We start from the raw sequence: 16,492 nt of genomic DNA, 5'->3' as shown, positions 1-16,492 counted from the left end.
TATATAAAAGTCTGTTATCAAGCATTTGGTGTGCTGGGTTGCATGTTGTTTCTTAAAAATTTAAGGTTAAGGGAGGGATTTATTTTTCTTGTGCCACAAGATTGACGGTTAACATGGATAATATGACTCAAAATTTGTCAAGTCACTGATGGAGATTTTTGAATACTGAAGGAGTAATTAATCTCAATGGTAGATACAGAACATCTCAAGTTGTAGCCAGAATGTATCTGATATATATTTTACTGATTGGTAAAAGAGAGAGAATGTGAATTATGTGCATTATGTGAATAAACAATGTTGTAGAATTTGTTGGTGGTTAGGATTGTAATCAATGCTGTTTACATGTTACAAGTATTTTGCAAGTGGATATTCATTTTCTGTGCTGCTGAGTGCTGGCCCTGATGTAACGCAGTGGACATTGTTCTGGCAACTCTTGTTATTGTCTCAAAGTTCTTGTTATCATTAATATGTGCTTTTGAAGGAAGAGGTTAAGCTAGGCCAGTTATGCAGTAAACAGTGTTGTTTGGTTATACCTTGGTTATACAAGCATATTGTTATCATCTTGGAATTTGCCTAGTCTGCAATCCAAACTGTTGAGGAATTTAAGAAGTAATAAACATGGTCACATGTTTTCATTTTAGTGTCATAGAAGTTGTTTCTTTCTTTGGTGATGGCAAGTGAAATAGTACAGTTTTATCAGATGTTCAGTAAAAGACGGAAGATGGATATTCTGGTTTAATTAACTTGTCAGTTTTTATCTGTCTGGCATCATGTCCTCAGTCACTCTGGAATTTTGAATTCAATTACAGTTTCTTCGGGTCTTTCATTTCCTCATCAAATTTTCTTACTTTCTTTTAAATGTGTATTTGTCTCTAGGTGCCAGTAGATATTGTGACAGCCATTAGGTATATGTTCTTATAGTTGCCAAGATAGGGTGATAGAAAATTAGGAATAGTTTTCTGTGATCTTTTCAGCAGTGTGTCTGTACTGTGGTTTTTGGGGGTTTTTGTTGTTTTTTTTTTTAAATTTACATGTCATGTGCAAGGGATTTTTTTATGGCAATGTGAGAATATTTTAACATTGATTCTTACACCCCTGGAAGTTGTTATAGGATTGGTGCCTTACCTGTGTCTTAGCTGTGATTATTAGCTTTGATACTGTGCCACATAGTTATTATATTGCTTATGAAGCAGATCAATTTTATGTCAGATCAGCTCCCAGTAGGGGCAAAAATAGATTGTGCTTTTTTTTTTTTCCAAGTATTTATACATAGTCTGAGAGGATTAATATTCCTGTGTGGGCATGATAGGTACTTTCTTAGGGCTCAAGATTTGACTTCAAAGTAAGGTACTTCAGACTTAAATGCCTAAGCCCTGTTTTTTCACTTTTTTTTTGATCTGACCTACATTAGATATATGGTTTTAGAATGCGGAAAAGGGTTAGTTTTTATTTTTATTCCCAAAACAGACAGAACATTATTTAGAACCAGATCTTCTCTGAGTACATTACTTTTGTTAAAGAAAATTAATTAAGTAGTGGCTTACACTTTTATTTGTAGTTTTCAACTTGCTACTCTAAGAGAGAAAGGAGAGCCAGCAAGGAGAGGTGCTATGCTGGACCTTTTTCTCAGCATCAAGGAGGGGCTGATGAGGAATGTAAAGCTAGGAAAGGAAAGTGACTGTGACATTACAGAGTACAAAATCCTCAGAGCAGTGAGAAGGGTGGGCACTAGCTACTCTTGACTTCAGAAGAGCAGGATTTGGCCACTTCATCGATTTGCTTGGTAGACTACCATGGAATAAAGCCTTAGATTTAAGAGGGAACCAAGACACCTGATTAATAGGGATCACTTGTTCCAAGCTCAGAAATGTCTCATCCTGTCAAAGAGAAAGTCAAGTAGAAACTTCAGGACACCTGCCTGGATGAGCAAGGAGCTCTTGGACAAAATGAAACACAAGAACAAAGCCTAGGGAGGGTGGAAGTGAGGACAGGCACCGTAGGAGGAATACAAAGTGTCCAAGCAACCATGGATCAGGTTAGGAAAGCTAGAGATGTGATAAAATACATCTGTCAAGGGGAACAAGAACAGCTTTTAAAGATACATTGCTGTTAAAAGGAAGACTAGGCAAGTTGTGGGCCCTCTCCAGAAGGATACAGAAGACCTGGTTACCTGGGGCATGGAGACAGCTGAGATACTCAGCAGTGGTTTTGATTCAGTCTTCACTGACAAGTGCTTCAGCTGCACTTCCCAAGTCACTGATGACAAAGACCAGGGCTAAAACAAGCCTACAGGAAACCTGGAGAGGGACATTTTACAAGGGCATGCAGGCCTTAGGCCTTAATAGGATATGTGGGAATGGCTTTAAAATGAAAGAGGATTGGTTCAAATCACACGTCAGGAAGGAATTCCTTATTGTGAGGGTGGTGAGGCACTGGAACAGGTTGCCCAGGGGAGTTGTAGTTGCCCCATCACTGGAAGTGTTGAAGTCCAGGCTGGACAGAGTTTTAAGCAACCTAGTGAAAGATATTCCTGCCCTTTGCAGAGGGATTGGAACTAGATCTTTAAGGTCCCTTTCACCCCAGGCCATTCTATGATTCTGTGATTCAATATTTTCAAAAGGGTATTTTCTTTCTGCTTTCCAGGTTGAAAAAATAGAATCTTGAAAGTTGCTTTTAGTGTTTTGCCAGAGGTCACAAAGTTTGAATGGTTAGCTGCAGAGTTATGAACCATTGTTCTTATTTTTTGCTTCCTCCATCAAAATGCAAAAGCTTCATTGGATTCAATTCCCTAAAATTTTAAGAGCATTTATTTGCCTGCTTAAAACACACATTAATGAGTTAAAAATTAATGAGTTAAATTTTTTTTATGAATTTAAGACTAGCGATGTTGCAATGCATAAGCTCTTTGAGGTCAGTGGATATAAAAACCTTTGTCTTTCTCTCTACTCAGCAATATCTTGTGGAATTCCTAAAGCTCCAGTAAATGGTGGGATATTAACTACAGATTACTTAGTTGGCACCCGTGTTACTTATTTTTGCAATGATGGATATAGGCTATCAGCCAAAGAGCTTACTACTGCAGTCTGCCAGCCGGATGGTACCTGGAGCAATCACAATAAAACACCTCGCTGTGTAGGTGAGTAACATGTAAAAAGTCTCTGGTGAGTAAAAAGCTGTCTGTACATTTTTTTTATTTACCCAGGGAACAAATCTTCACATGACTTAAACTTTCATCTTCAGGTTACTTCAATCTATGTATTATTGCTGGTATTAAATTACTATGAAATACATATATGAAATATACGTAACTAAGAGATGCTGAAACTTAACAGCATAAGCAGAATAATTATGCTAGAGCTTATAGAATACACTCAAACAGCAGAGTAAATATAGTAGAGCTTAAAGAATGCAATCAAACTAATAATTCATTTACAGTTAAATCAAAGTTAATGGTTGTAGAGGTTTTTTGCAAAAGTCATCTCTTCAGTGAGAGCTGCACAATTCATATACTGTTAACAAACCCTTTTTTACTATCCAGAATTGCAAAACCTCTGTGACAATTGTTTGAAACTGCTGCTTATTATTTATATTCATCCCGTCATTATAGTCCTACACCATCTAAACTTGGGGTATCATCACTGCAGAGAAAATGCATTTTATTCCCAAAAAGAAGTGAATATCAGCAGTTACAAATAGGATATGAAAACCCAGGTGATTGTAGAGACCGGTACAGGGATGTCAGTGTCTCATGCGCATTAGAATTTGGATTATCTCACCCAATGAATTTTGGAAATGAAAGTAAATTAACACTGGAGTATTTTTCAAGGATTTCCCCTTTCTCCTTTTTCTTCTTCTTGTTTTTGAAAATTTCATTCTGTCGTGAATTTTCCTCTTTCTCAAAAACCAATGAAAATAGAGAAAAACAAAGTAGGAAAAATTGTTATGCTTCTTATACTATTTTTTATTATATTAGTGTTGTGGAATGGTTTTTTTTCCATATCTGGAGGAAGAACACTTAGAATTAAGAAATGAGACAAAAATATATAGCTGTTGAATAACAACTTGGATATGGATATTATTTTATCTGTCACCAACGTGCAGTCTCTCAAATAAGTCTACCATATCTCACAGAGTTTACCTGGGTAAAAAAATAATTCCTCCATTTAATCTACTTGAAATTTTAGTAAAGGTTCCGGTGCCTGATGTAAAGTGTCATGGAAGGTCTACCTACAGAGAATTCAACCATGGTATAGCTTCTATCTACACCAGCTGCATCACTCTGCATACACAATCCCTGCTCTCTCTGGATCATTATTAATTAAATGAGACAACTCATAACCTTCTAACCACAGGCAATTTCAAATACAGCCTTAGTTTTCAAAGATTATGTCACTGTGTTTAAAATACATTTATTGATTAATAATGGTACAGATTTTCCCAATTTGCCTGTACTAAGCCACCAATAACTATATGTTTTTGTTATTTTGGAAGTTGTTACATGTCCGAGCATCAATTCTTTTACCCTGGAACATGGAAGATGGAGAATAGTGAATGGTTCACATTATGAGTATAAAACAAAAGTAGTTTTCAGCTGTGATCCTGGGTATTATGGTTTGGGGCCAGCATCTATCGAGTGTCTTGCTAATGGCACCTGGAGTTGGAGAAATGAGCGGCCTTACTGCCAAAGTGAGTACATGTTGTATCTGCATCCGCTGTACAGATTTCAGGAAAAAATATTTTATTGGGTGAATTAGAAATTAACTAATTTAGTATTCAAAACAGCTAATTAGAAAAAGTGTTTCTTGGCTGGAATTCCTGGATATCCTAAAGGCTGTTATTTACAAATATAATACATTAGATTTAGTGACAAGGACATATCTGTAAGCACACTTCTGAGTTTTAAAGGTCCCTGAATTTATAAAAGTACATAGAAGTAGTAAGAGAATATTTTCCTATATATTTTTTTTAGGTCAGGAATGCTGTAAAGTCTTGAAAAACGCAAAACCTTTGTGTCCTGTCTGCATACTTGATAAATAAAATAATCTCTCCTTTCAGCTAGTTACCATGTAGCATGCATTTGCTCATATCCACATCATTCCTACCATTAGCTGGTATGCTGATAACCTGGAATAGTTAATTTTCAAAAAATAAATAATTAATATTCAGATATTTAAACCAACTAAAGATGTAGCTGCAATTGTTTTTCCCACTCCCACTGCTGTGAAAAGCACATTTCTTTATAAATTTAAATTTAGACATCTCGTTTTTCAAAACTGTGGTGTTTTGGTTACAATTTGAAGCCATAAAACTCTTTCTCTTTATGGAACACTGTGTGATGTATCTTCTGACAGTGGGATATAACTGTGCTTTTGGTACCTGTATCAAAAGTGTGTATCTGCATGTTTATGTATAAATCCACATATACCTAAAAAGTCTGTAGATAAGCCAGATAACTGTGGCTTAAAATATATTTCTAATTCATTCACAATACATATGAAAAAAAAAGTGGTTTAAAAAAGCAATTGCAAAGACAGATTAATTATACTGGAAATTAACCTTAATTTTGGGTTCTTTATAACTGGAAATATAATTTATAATTGAGAGAATTTTTAAAAGTTAATTGCAATATTTCATCTCTGCTAGTGTTAAAAATACTGTGTATATGTCTGTACCTATATCTCTCTCTCTGTATATATGTATATATTCTACATACTAAATTTGTATTTGTATCCCTCTTTGCTTTAAAATAAACTATTTTTAACTATGTTTTGTTTGAAATGTTATGACATTTTCTTCTAGGCATAAAGTGTGCTACCTAATTTCAGCCTCTTACTTACTAATAATAAATTGGCTTTGTTAATTATTAAAAGAAAATTGAAAAAGAAAAATACTATTTTGATTGAAAAAATGCTTCCAGTTGTAAATAAATGGCAAGGAATTCCATTAATATCATTCATTCTTTATAAAAATGTAATGTGTGAATGCTAGGGTAAGCATTTCATTATGACCTAGGTGATCCAAATGGCCTATTCCTAAAGAAATGTAACTTTAAAACTGATAGCACTGGTGAGGTTCCAATATGCAGAAAGTACTTGATAAAAACAAGGTAATTAAACAGCATTTAATAATGTTTTGAGTGGCTTTTTTAACTTCACAGAAATTATTTTAATTGTTCTTCCCCCTCTCTTTCTTAAGTATAATTTCTGGAGAAGGAATAGTTTTTGTTTGCAGGTTTTTAATCATTGTTTTCTACAGATTTCTCCAAAATATTTCAAGGTGTGAAATTTATTTATCTGATCGACTGGTTGATAATTATTATTGGTTGTTAGGTATTATTGTATGTGTGTTTGTGATTCTCAGCTGTATACTTGTGTTTTGTTTTTGTTTTGCCATGAAGTTATTTCCTGTGGAGAACTTCCTACACCTCCAAATGGAAATAAGATTGGAACTCAAATCACTTATGGATCTACAGCTATATTTACTTGTGACTCAGGATACATGCTAGTTGGCTCTGCAGTGAGGGAATGTCTGTCATCTGGACTCTGGAGAGGAATTGAAACCAGGTGTTTAGGTATGGATACTACTGTCACGACTTGTCTATTTTCTGTCTCTCTAGGAGACAAAAGTAAGCAAAGTGATCTCCTTGTCTTTTTCTATTAGCAGATACATTGAAGAGAGCTCTGCATGTGTGGCTGGGCTGAATTGTTTTTCTCAACAAATTATAACTATGTTTATATTTTCAGAAATATTAATATCTTCACAACATGCAAAATCAGTGTTACTGTATTTTTATTTATGTCTTTAAAGTAGAACTATACATAAACAGCAAGACAGGTTGATTCCATATGTGTCAGCTCTAATACATATCCTCAGTAAAATATCTGCACAGTAAACCTGAACTAAGTGGTTGTGTTATAGAATTAAACTGTATTCTTGAAAAGATACAGAAGGAGGAAAAAAAAGTTGGTGGAAACTTTGACAGGACCACTGCAGCCTTATTTCTAAGAGAAAGTCGCTATCCAGACACTTTTTTCAGAATTTGAGACCCTTTACTTGTACAAGTTTAGGTATCTTCTCTTATTTAAGGCAACTTCACAGTTGCCTGAATTATCTATTATAAAATGAACACCTGAAACAATTTCAGGGCTTCTTTCTGATTCATCATGTGTACCTTGAGCTGGGTTATTGTATTTACTGTAGAGACATTCATTTTAACTCTATATATAATCAAAATTTTAATTTCAGTTGAAATCAAAAGCATGCTAGTATTCCAATTTAGAGTGAAATATGTACGTCATATTGTTTTCTTGTCATTTGTGGAGGCATGAGTATATAACAGAATATCCATAAACTGATAATTTCAGAAAACTGAACTAGTGTATACACTAAATATAGGGATTTGTTGCAATATCTCTTTGTATGGATTGTCATTCTCTTTTTTAAACTACTTTCTATCCCAAATAATTTTTCTTCTGTAAAACTGTATTATTTGCTAATTTCACTTAAGTGAATGACTCATGAATGAGCAAAAGTGTTGCTTATCAAGCTACAGGTCTGAAGCTGGAATGTTCACTGGCATATAGCAGAGAGGGATAGAGGCTTTGTTTATTTTATTTTCAAATTAAAAGAGGACCCCTACTTCTCAGAAGAGATTCATTATTATTTAGTTCATATGCTATAATGTCCAGTAACAGTAAACACTTAACAACTATATAACTAGAGGAGGAATACAGTAACCTAAAACACACCTATTGTATCAGACTAATAGGACTACAATAAATCTTTAAATGCATATCTTTAAAGCTTTATTGTGGCAAATTGTTGAAGATGGCATGAAAACAAGTATTACTCAGAGAATTAGAATATACATCATATACAGCACACAAAAAATGTATACCTTGCAGAATAAAACAAAAAAGTAAAGCTAGTGACAGAGGAAATTTATAAAAGGTAGAGTAATGGCTACCATAATTTCTCTTGCAACAACATTGCCTACTGTGTTACATCACTGTGCAGGAATGAGCTCCCTGCAGACTCAGAATTAACTCAGTTCAATTCTTGTTTCTTCCATAAGTAATTTGAGAATTAAGATAGAGGGATGAGTTCAGCTAATGACAAATCAGAAATAAGAAATATTTTTAAGAAAGTTGTTGTCAGAACGTGAAAGAAATGGAGGACATTAAAGAAATAGAATATGGGAGAAAGGAGATGAAATAGGGCAGGAAGACTTACAGAGTGGGTATTTTAATGGTTCAAGTAATTAATTTTTGTGCAACTTATCATTAAATTCTGGTGTTTGTTTTCAATAACTGAAAAATAGTAGGAAAAAAATTCACTTTCTATTTCTGATGTTTTACTGCTCTTAGCTGTAAACCTTTTTTATTATTTATCTTAGAGCCTTTCCACTTTTACTTTCTGAGAAATGTAGTTGTTCTGGGACTGAAGTGATTACCAGTGTATTTCTGTTTTAAGTTTTGAGGATGCCCTTAAGAGTACACTCAGATGACATACATGAAATCCTACAGGATAACATAATACCCTTTTCAAGTATTTTGTTTAAAAATTCAAGTTTTTTTGAAAGTGCTACTGAAATAATTGCATTTAATTGTTGGGTTAAATAGCCTGACTTTAATTCCAGTTATGTGTAATTCTAAGAATTTATGAAATGTGGAGTAAACAAGAATCTAAGTATCTGCAGTAGAACTTTAAACTAGTTCATGGTGAACCTAATCAGATATAGATGAGAATTAGAACTGAGGTAATGTTTAAATCACCGAAAATATTGACTAAAATCCAAGTTGTGTTACTGCACGACATTGTGAACAGCAGTGCATAATTTTGATAACAGCCATAATAGTGTGAGAATATTATGATAGGTTTCACAGCTCTTTTTTGTCTTTCTTTTCTCATTCTGGCTTCTTTTATTAAAAGATGGATAACTTTCTGGGTGTTGAATCTATGGCAAAAACTAGAACACTTAACACAACTGCCTTCTTTTCTCAATTATTATAATAGTAGGAAATTGATTTCTGGATCCTTATTCTCCATAGCTGATGAGAAGAAACAATGTTCAAATTGAAAAAAATAAATAAAAACAGAATAGAGCTTCTGAAGTAATTCTGTTGTCAAAGTTTAAAAACCTAAATGTCTCAGGACATTTTATTGTGAAAAAGTCACTTTTGTCTTTTAGAATAAAATAACAGGCAGAGATTAAAATCATGACAGTTGTGTCTCCAAGGTTACAAACTGCCTCTCACAATTTACTGTGCTTGATCTTTTTCTATACTGGTAACACTGCAACTGTCTGTGTAATAAACCCTGAGAAACAGTCAGAAACATAGAATAGATTTTTACTGACTATCCTACTTATAAAAAGAGACTGACAAGTCTGCGATTTCTTTATACATTTTCCTCTTGGAAAAATATTTAAATATTCAACAAGAAATTGGTTATTGTCTGTTTACATGAAAACTTTGTATGTTTACAGTATTTACAGGTGACATATTTACAATTTTATATTTTACATTATTTCTTTTATTTATTAAATTGATTTTATTTGCTTTAATTTAATGTCAGGAATAACATTGATCATAAAAACATATATTATCATAATTATAAAAAGTTTTGATTTTTTTAGCATATTTATTTTAATGCCTGTAATCAGATAGACTCAGAAACTTCTGGAACAATGGTTTTTTTTAGTTCTGCATATTAGTATTAAATCTCAAATAAAGATAAATTATGAAATATGATTAAATTTTTAAAGGTCTGTAAGATCTCATATTTTGTTGTTAATTGTGACATGATTAAATGACGTTAATTCTGTTCATTTGGAGAACACCTTTATAACAGTGTCCCTATGTTTAAAATGCAAAAAGGAAGAATGAAGTTTATTTGAAGTGTGGCATAAGGCATAAGGAAGTGTGGTTCCAATACATGGCTAGTACTAGAGGAGCTTTCAATAAAGACAGATGGGTAGAAGAAAAGAGCTGTTAAGGTTAGTGTGTACATTAAATATCAACATTTGCACTTTCCAAACAATAACATCAGGAATACCTTTCATCTCTTCTCCTAAGAGAAAGGCTAGACTTCACATACTGTGTTTTTGTCTGAATTAACAAATAATCCAGCAGAATGATGAAATCATGAAACAAATAATTGATTCTAAATTATCTACATTTGCATTACATATGGCTCAGAGAATTTTCCTTGGACTATATCTGGTCCAGTCCTCTGGGCTATATGTCATCATTACTCATATGGTTCTAAGTAGACAAAAAGATTTGTCAATAATTTTGACCACTTTTTTTCCAAAAGGAGATGGAACACATGTTTTGTGCACCAAGCTGAGCTTCTCAATGTGCTTCCTCTGACAGGAAGCTAATTTGTTCATAGTAAAACCACTCAGCACATTTAAGACTTAGAAGGAAGATCTGAACCAAAATTCTTACGTAGACATGTTTGATGTGTTAGCTGGGGAATATTTATTCCAGTTTTACTCAACTCTTTTTTCATACAAAAATACCAGTTTAAAATGCTAATGAATCATTGTTGGCAGATTGTTACTCGTAAAGGAAAAACCAGTTATCTATCAGCTCTGTAGAGAACAATGCTGTTAATGGAGTAAAAAGAATTGCAGACATACCATCTGGGGCAAAGCAACCATGTAAGCTAACAGCAGAGAATGTTCACTGCATTAATCTATCAGTGGTAGTTTTTATATTTTCTCTATCAGCTTTCAGTCACTGAAAGGTTTCTGTGGCTATATAACCCCTGAAGTGTAACCTCTCTTCCACTATATTCATTCTGGAAACTTCTGGAAAAATATATAAGCAACTGACTTCTTCGTCTTCACTGTTTTTAAATACCTTTTTTAAACTCTTGGTATTTCAATTAAGGGGGATTCTGTATCTCTAGTGATACTGAATTAATATATCTAGAGTTAGCCATATGCTTCTCTTTGTTCTTCAGTACTGCTGCATAATAATAACAACTAGACTTTCAAATTAGGTATATGATGTTTCATCTTTAAAGAACTATTCAGCTATTTCAAGGAATTCAGCAGAGAACTTCCCTCTGTGGGCCATGGATTAAAAATGATTTTAAATAACTTAACCATTCATCCTGAACAGTTTTAGTACAGCTTGAATAGCTGTCAAGATGAGGCTCTTCTGAAAATTGCAAGAGAAATGCCCCAAGCCCTGTTTTGTCCAGGGCTCTGCCTTCTTATATCTTTTTATGAAATGCAAGCCCTGTAAAGAAGAAAAAAAATGCCAGGAAATAATTCTTCCCTTTTCAGCTGAGGCCATCTTGATGGGTTAATTAACTTTGTTGAATAATAAATAACATAAATCTCTGTTTTCAATAATACATTGGTATGTAGATTTTTTTCACTACTGTGCTCATGTTTGACACTAATGACAACTAAAATAAGCATAGGCACATTTTTGCCATTTAATGTAAAGATTCTGTATTCATTTATTCTTACTCTTTTCATCTCATAAAACAACCTGCAGAAGAGAAACCTCATTTACAGCTATGGTTTCAAAGGTTCTGACACTAAGTTATTATGCTCATTCTTCATTGCTAGAGCTGGATTTCATGTCAAATTAGGTAATTTATTTGGTGCTCAAAGGTTATTAATATCCTTTATTCCCACTCTTTGACTAATTTTGTTTTTTAATAATATTTCATGCCATTATTCTTCTCAAGTTTTTCTAGACTGGAAATTGAGAATGTTATATTGCTTATTTCCCCTCTCAAATCTGCTGCACAGAAAAACCTTCACATTTAGTCTCTTTTAATATCTTTTTTTGCAGATTTCACTTGTCTTTGCGAAAGTGGAATCTTTTGATTCAGTATTACAAGTTACAGGTTACATTAAGACCCAGGAGTCTCATCTGGATTCATAGAACTGCTACACAGGTCTTTTATATCCATGTCATAGAAAAAAATGGAACTGGTCTTATGATACAGCACCAAAAGAGAGATATTGACAATGGACAAAGTGGTAATGAAAATAGTCTAGAATATCTTAGCCTAAAGAAGTCTAGAATTCTAATTTAGTGTGAAGTCCGCTATTTACTACTAGGATATTAGAATATACTTATTTGTGACAAAGCCCTTATAATAAGAGTTTCAATGAAAGTCCTGAGAAACAATTGCTATCAGAATTGATCATAAAAACTACCAGAATATACAGTAATAAATATGAGCATATCCTTAATGTATAATGAACATCTTGGAATTATTTTCTTAGGTAGCTTAATAGAAAAATGTTAAAGGTAAGAATTCTACTAAAATTAATGATAAAAATAAATAAACACCTTACTTTTAGAAGAAATGCAACAAATCCAGAATAGAATTGAAGAGAATTAAGTACTATTACTTATTCAAATACAGGTGTTGATGGTGATAGTTTTTGTTTGGGAGTTGTTTGGGTTTTTCTTCCTCTAGGCTTTTTTTTTTTTCCCTTGATGTTGGAGAAGTAATGATAGCAACTACTATAAGTTGAGGTCTTTATTTTCTCTGGCAGAAAACATCTGTATGGATGTGTGAAATACAGTGGGAAAATAAAGCAAAGAATAAAAGTTCTGGAAAATATTAATGAGTCTCTAACTTTATTGGATCTTAGGGAATTTACTCAGCTGCATGAATCAGTGGAAATTCCAGTAAAGTTCTCTAACGTTCTCTTAACAGGAACTATGTATACCATTATATACACTTTTCATAGCAAACATAGTGAACTGCTTACCACATGCACCTACATGACATATGTCAATTATTTTATTTGAAAATAAAACAAATAATACTGAACCCATCATTTTGGGGTGTTGGATTGTTTTGGTTTTGGTGGTTTTTTTCCCCCTTTTTTTTGTTTGGTTTCGTTTTAATGAGGTTTTTTTATATCCCTAAGTCACACTAAACTTCCCCTGGAAAGCAGAGTAAAATGGCAAAAAACCCTGCAAGGTTTGGTTTGGTTTTTTTTTTTTTTTTTAATTTCTTTTAAAATTTGAGATAAAAAGTGTGTCACAAGTCTGGTATATTCTGCTTTTAAATGATATTTAATTGCTTAACACTGTCACCAATTGATTTAGAATTCTGCTATGATAGAACTACAGTTCTATAACACAGCTTTATAGTATTCTTCATGCATTCAGATTTATTTCTTTTTCAGTTTAGAAATCTTACACAGGGATAGAAGTAGGCTCTATTGTTTTAAACATATCTTTCATTACTAGTAGTGAGAACTTCACAATTGGTCATGCAATATAATTGGTGCTCCAAAGATATAACTGTTACACAGAGTGGGAGGAAATAATCAAGACAGAGGGACTTGAAGTAATAGAATCAGAACAGCCCAAGTTGGAAGGGAATTTGAAAAATCATCTGATCCAACATTTCATGGCAAAGGAAGCTGAGATGGGATTATCTAACAAACCTGTTTAGTCACGTTTTGAAAACATCCCTGGCTGGATAGGTTGTTCCAGGGAATGCTTGTTCTTACTGTCAAAAGAATTCTTTCTTATCTCATTATGGAACCTTTCCAAGTGCACCTTGCACCCATTGCCCCTTGTCCTCTCCATGTGACTCAGTGTGACGAGAGAGCCACCATTATCTTTGTAGCCACCCTCTAAGTACTGGAACACTGTGATGAGGCCCCGCCCGAGCCTTCTCCAGGAACTAACGCCTTCAGCCTTTCCTCATAGGAGAAGTTTTTCAGCCCTTTGATAATTTTCATAGCCCTCCTCTGCAGTCTGTCTGTGTTTCTCTGCATCTTTCATGTGCAGCCTGGCAAGCACTGAGTAGAGTGGGATGATCTCTACCACTGCTAATAATGTTTCTGCAGATGCAGCCCAGCATCCATTTTGCCTTCACTGTTGCAGCCACACACACTGCTGACTCATGGTAAGCTTCTTGTCCCCCAGGACCCCCAGGTCCCTTTCAGTGACACTGTTCCCCAGCCACACAGATCATGGCCTGCTCTGGGCTCTTTGGTTGTGTCATCCCAGGAGCAGAACCTTGCAGGTGTTTTTGTTAACCTCACAGTACAGCCTGCTCCTCCAGCCTGTCCAGGTGTCTCTGTTAGATGTCTTTTCCTTCTCACATGTCTGCCTCACCACCAGTCTGGTGTCATCAGCAAACTTGGTGAGGCTGCTTTCAATCCCATCACCTAGTTCATTTATGAAGATATTCAACATCATGGGGCCCATTACTGATCCTTAGGGAATCCTGCTTGTGATAGGCTTCCAGCCTGAGTGAAAACCATTGATCACCACCCTTTTAGTGCAGCCTGTTAGCCAATTCTCTACCCATCTTAAAGACCACCCACCAATCTGTATCTTGCCTTTTTGTGCAGGAAAAGGCTGTGGGAAATGGTGTTGAATACTTTGCTGAATTGCAGGTATGCAACAGCCACTACCCCTCTCCTTGTAAATAGCAGATGTTGAAGAAAGTCAAAAGAAAAGAAAAAAGAAAGAAAAAAGAGAAATTCAAAAGTCAGAAGTCAAAACTAGGGTCTGAGAGGTTTATGATAGTGAAAGGAAGTAGGGTAAGAGGATGAGATTTTTAAATTACTTTAAATTTTCTGGAGCGAGACTGGGACATTACTGCAAGAGATACAGATGATTTGCAATGAATTTTCACCTGTTGAAGTTGTATGAGTTTTGTAAAGTCTATGCACAGTTGCAGAAACTGCACTGTGATCTTAGTTACCTCTCATGTTGAATTGCTTCAGTTTTATTTTCTCTGCACAGGAAACAGAGATTGGCCTTTCTGGCAAAGTATTCTGCTTCCACTCTGCCATAAAGCAACTGCCATAAAGCAACACTAAATTTTTAATTAAGAACTAAGCCATATATTTTAATTAAATGCAACTAGAAAAAAATTTCCTTGAGCATGGTCTGAATCACTTCAGACTGTCTGGTTGCACTTTTGATAGAAATTAATCTTTTACAGCTTAGTTTTTTTCCTCATCTGGTTAGTCCTGTTTATAATTGGAAATAGGATAGGGAAATCAGTTCCTTTGGGGCATTTTCAGAACAGTCTACTGCATGCTGAATGGATTATGAATTTCTTGGACAAGCAAGAAATACTCCGGCAAAAATTTTTTAAACATGTGTTACACCATCTTATCCTAGAAAACATAAATTTCATGTATGCTTCTTTTTTACATAAGACTGAGGGAAACAGGGAGGGAGCAAACAAGGGATAATATACCCTTGAACAGTATCAGATTTGGACTCCTGCCAAATACACGGAAGTCAAATTACAGTCATCATTTTAATATATGTGGAGGTTCATATACTACCTATACTGTAAATTCTGATTTTGTAATGATTCCTACAATGAAGTACAATACAAAGCTCAAGTTGTAAGAAAATGCAAGATTTTCAACTTTTTTTTAATAGGAAGTTTCTAGCCCCAAATGAATGAGGCAAAATGCAGAAAAATACATCAGAGTCTTAGAAGTATCTAAAATTTCAAAGGAAAAAACAATCCAGACCATATTGGTTCTAAATGTCTTTTCTTATTAGCAATCCCATGCTTTGGAGATTTGTTTGTGGGCTTTATTTGAAGTAAAGTAGAAGAGAAAAGGAGAGCAGAGGAGTTTGGCTGGCTGGTAGTTTGGTTGTTTTTAATAAATACTAGCTGAAACACTGTTTGGTTTTTTTGCTTGTCTTATTCTTCTTTTTTGCCGTGAGTTCTCTACCATATGTCACAGTCTTCATGAAGTCAACCATTCTTAGAAGACTTTTCCATTACCACATTTTTTTCTGAATCACAGTGCCCATTTTCCAGAATTCATTACAAAAAAATAGTAACTACAAATAGTTTGGGGTTTTTTCCCAGCTTCTCTCTAGACTAAATATCTCTTTATGACCTTCACAGTGAAAATACAGTATTTCTTATATTTTGAGAATACAGAGTAGAGGATTAGGCCTAGGCATAGAAAGATTTTTGGTTGCAGGACATTTGGCAGCTGTTGTACTGACTGCTTTCAACCAAAGGATGTTAATCTCTTTGCGATTCCACTGGAATCAGTAGGAGAGAAAGAATGGAAAATAGTACAGAGTCAAATTCCAGAAATAAATTGTCCCAGTTATTTTTTTTATATTGTGAAGAGGCTATATTTATAATGTCCATGTGGATTGATATCTATAATATTTATATTATTTTTATTTATGTGGAATTTTTATATTTAGTTAAATGTATGATACTTTAATGTTACCTTATTCATTTAATCATAGCCAAAATAAAACTAAGGTAAATAATATAGGTTTTTTTACATGTTACAATAAAAAGGAATTCTTCATATTTTTTTAAAGGAAATTTGTTAATATATATGACATTTCATCTCTTTACTACATCGTCTTTTTGTAATTTTTTTATATGTGTACAGTTCTACCTATACAAATGAATTACTGTGGTTTTTACCAAGCTAATATAAATAAAGCTTTGAATTAAAAAAATAAAAAATCTGGAAAGATAT

At 34.0% G+C, this 16,492-nt stretch overlaps 1 protein-coding gene across 1 annotated transcript in view; it reads left to right on the top strand.

Annotated features, from left to right (window-relative positions):
- Positions 1-16,492, top strand: part of CSMD3 (CUB and Sushi multiple domains 3) — a 611,488-nt gene that overhangs the window by 537,098 nt on the left and 57,898 nt on the right. The window contains 3 exon segments of the mRNA XM_032131786.1: positions 2,951-3,136; positions 4,492-4,686; positions 6,398-6,571. Coding sequence (XP_031987677.1) covers positions 2,951-3,136; positions 4,492-4,686; positions 6,398-6,571 — 555 coding nt within the window.

The sequence above is a fragment of the Corvus moneduloides genome, chromosome 1 (assembly GCF_009650955.1).
Source record: "Corvus moneduloides isolate bCorMon1 chromosome 1, bCorMon1.pri, whole genome shotgun sequence".
In the NCBI taxonomy this organism is placed as follows: domain Eukaryota; kingdom Metazoa; phylum Chordata; class Aves; order Passeriformes; family Corvidae; genus Corvus; species Corvus moneduloides.
This window is presented reverse-complemented; position numbering and strand designations above follow the sequence as displayed.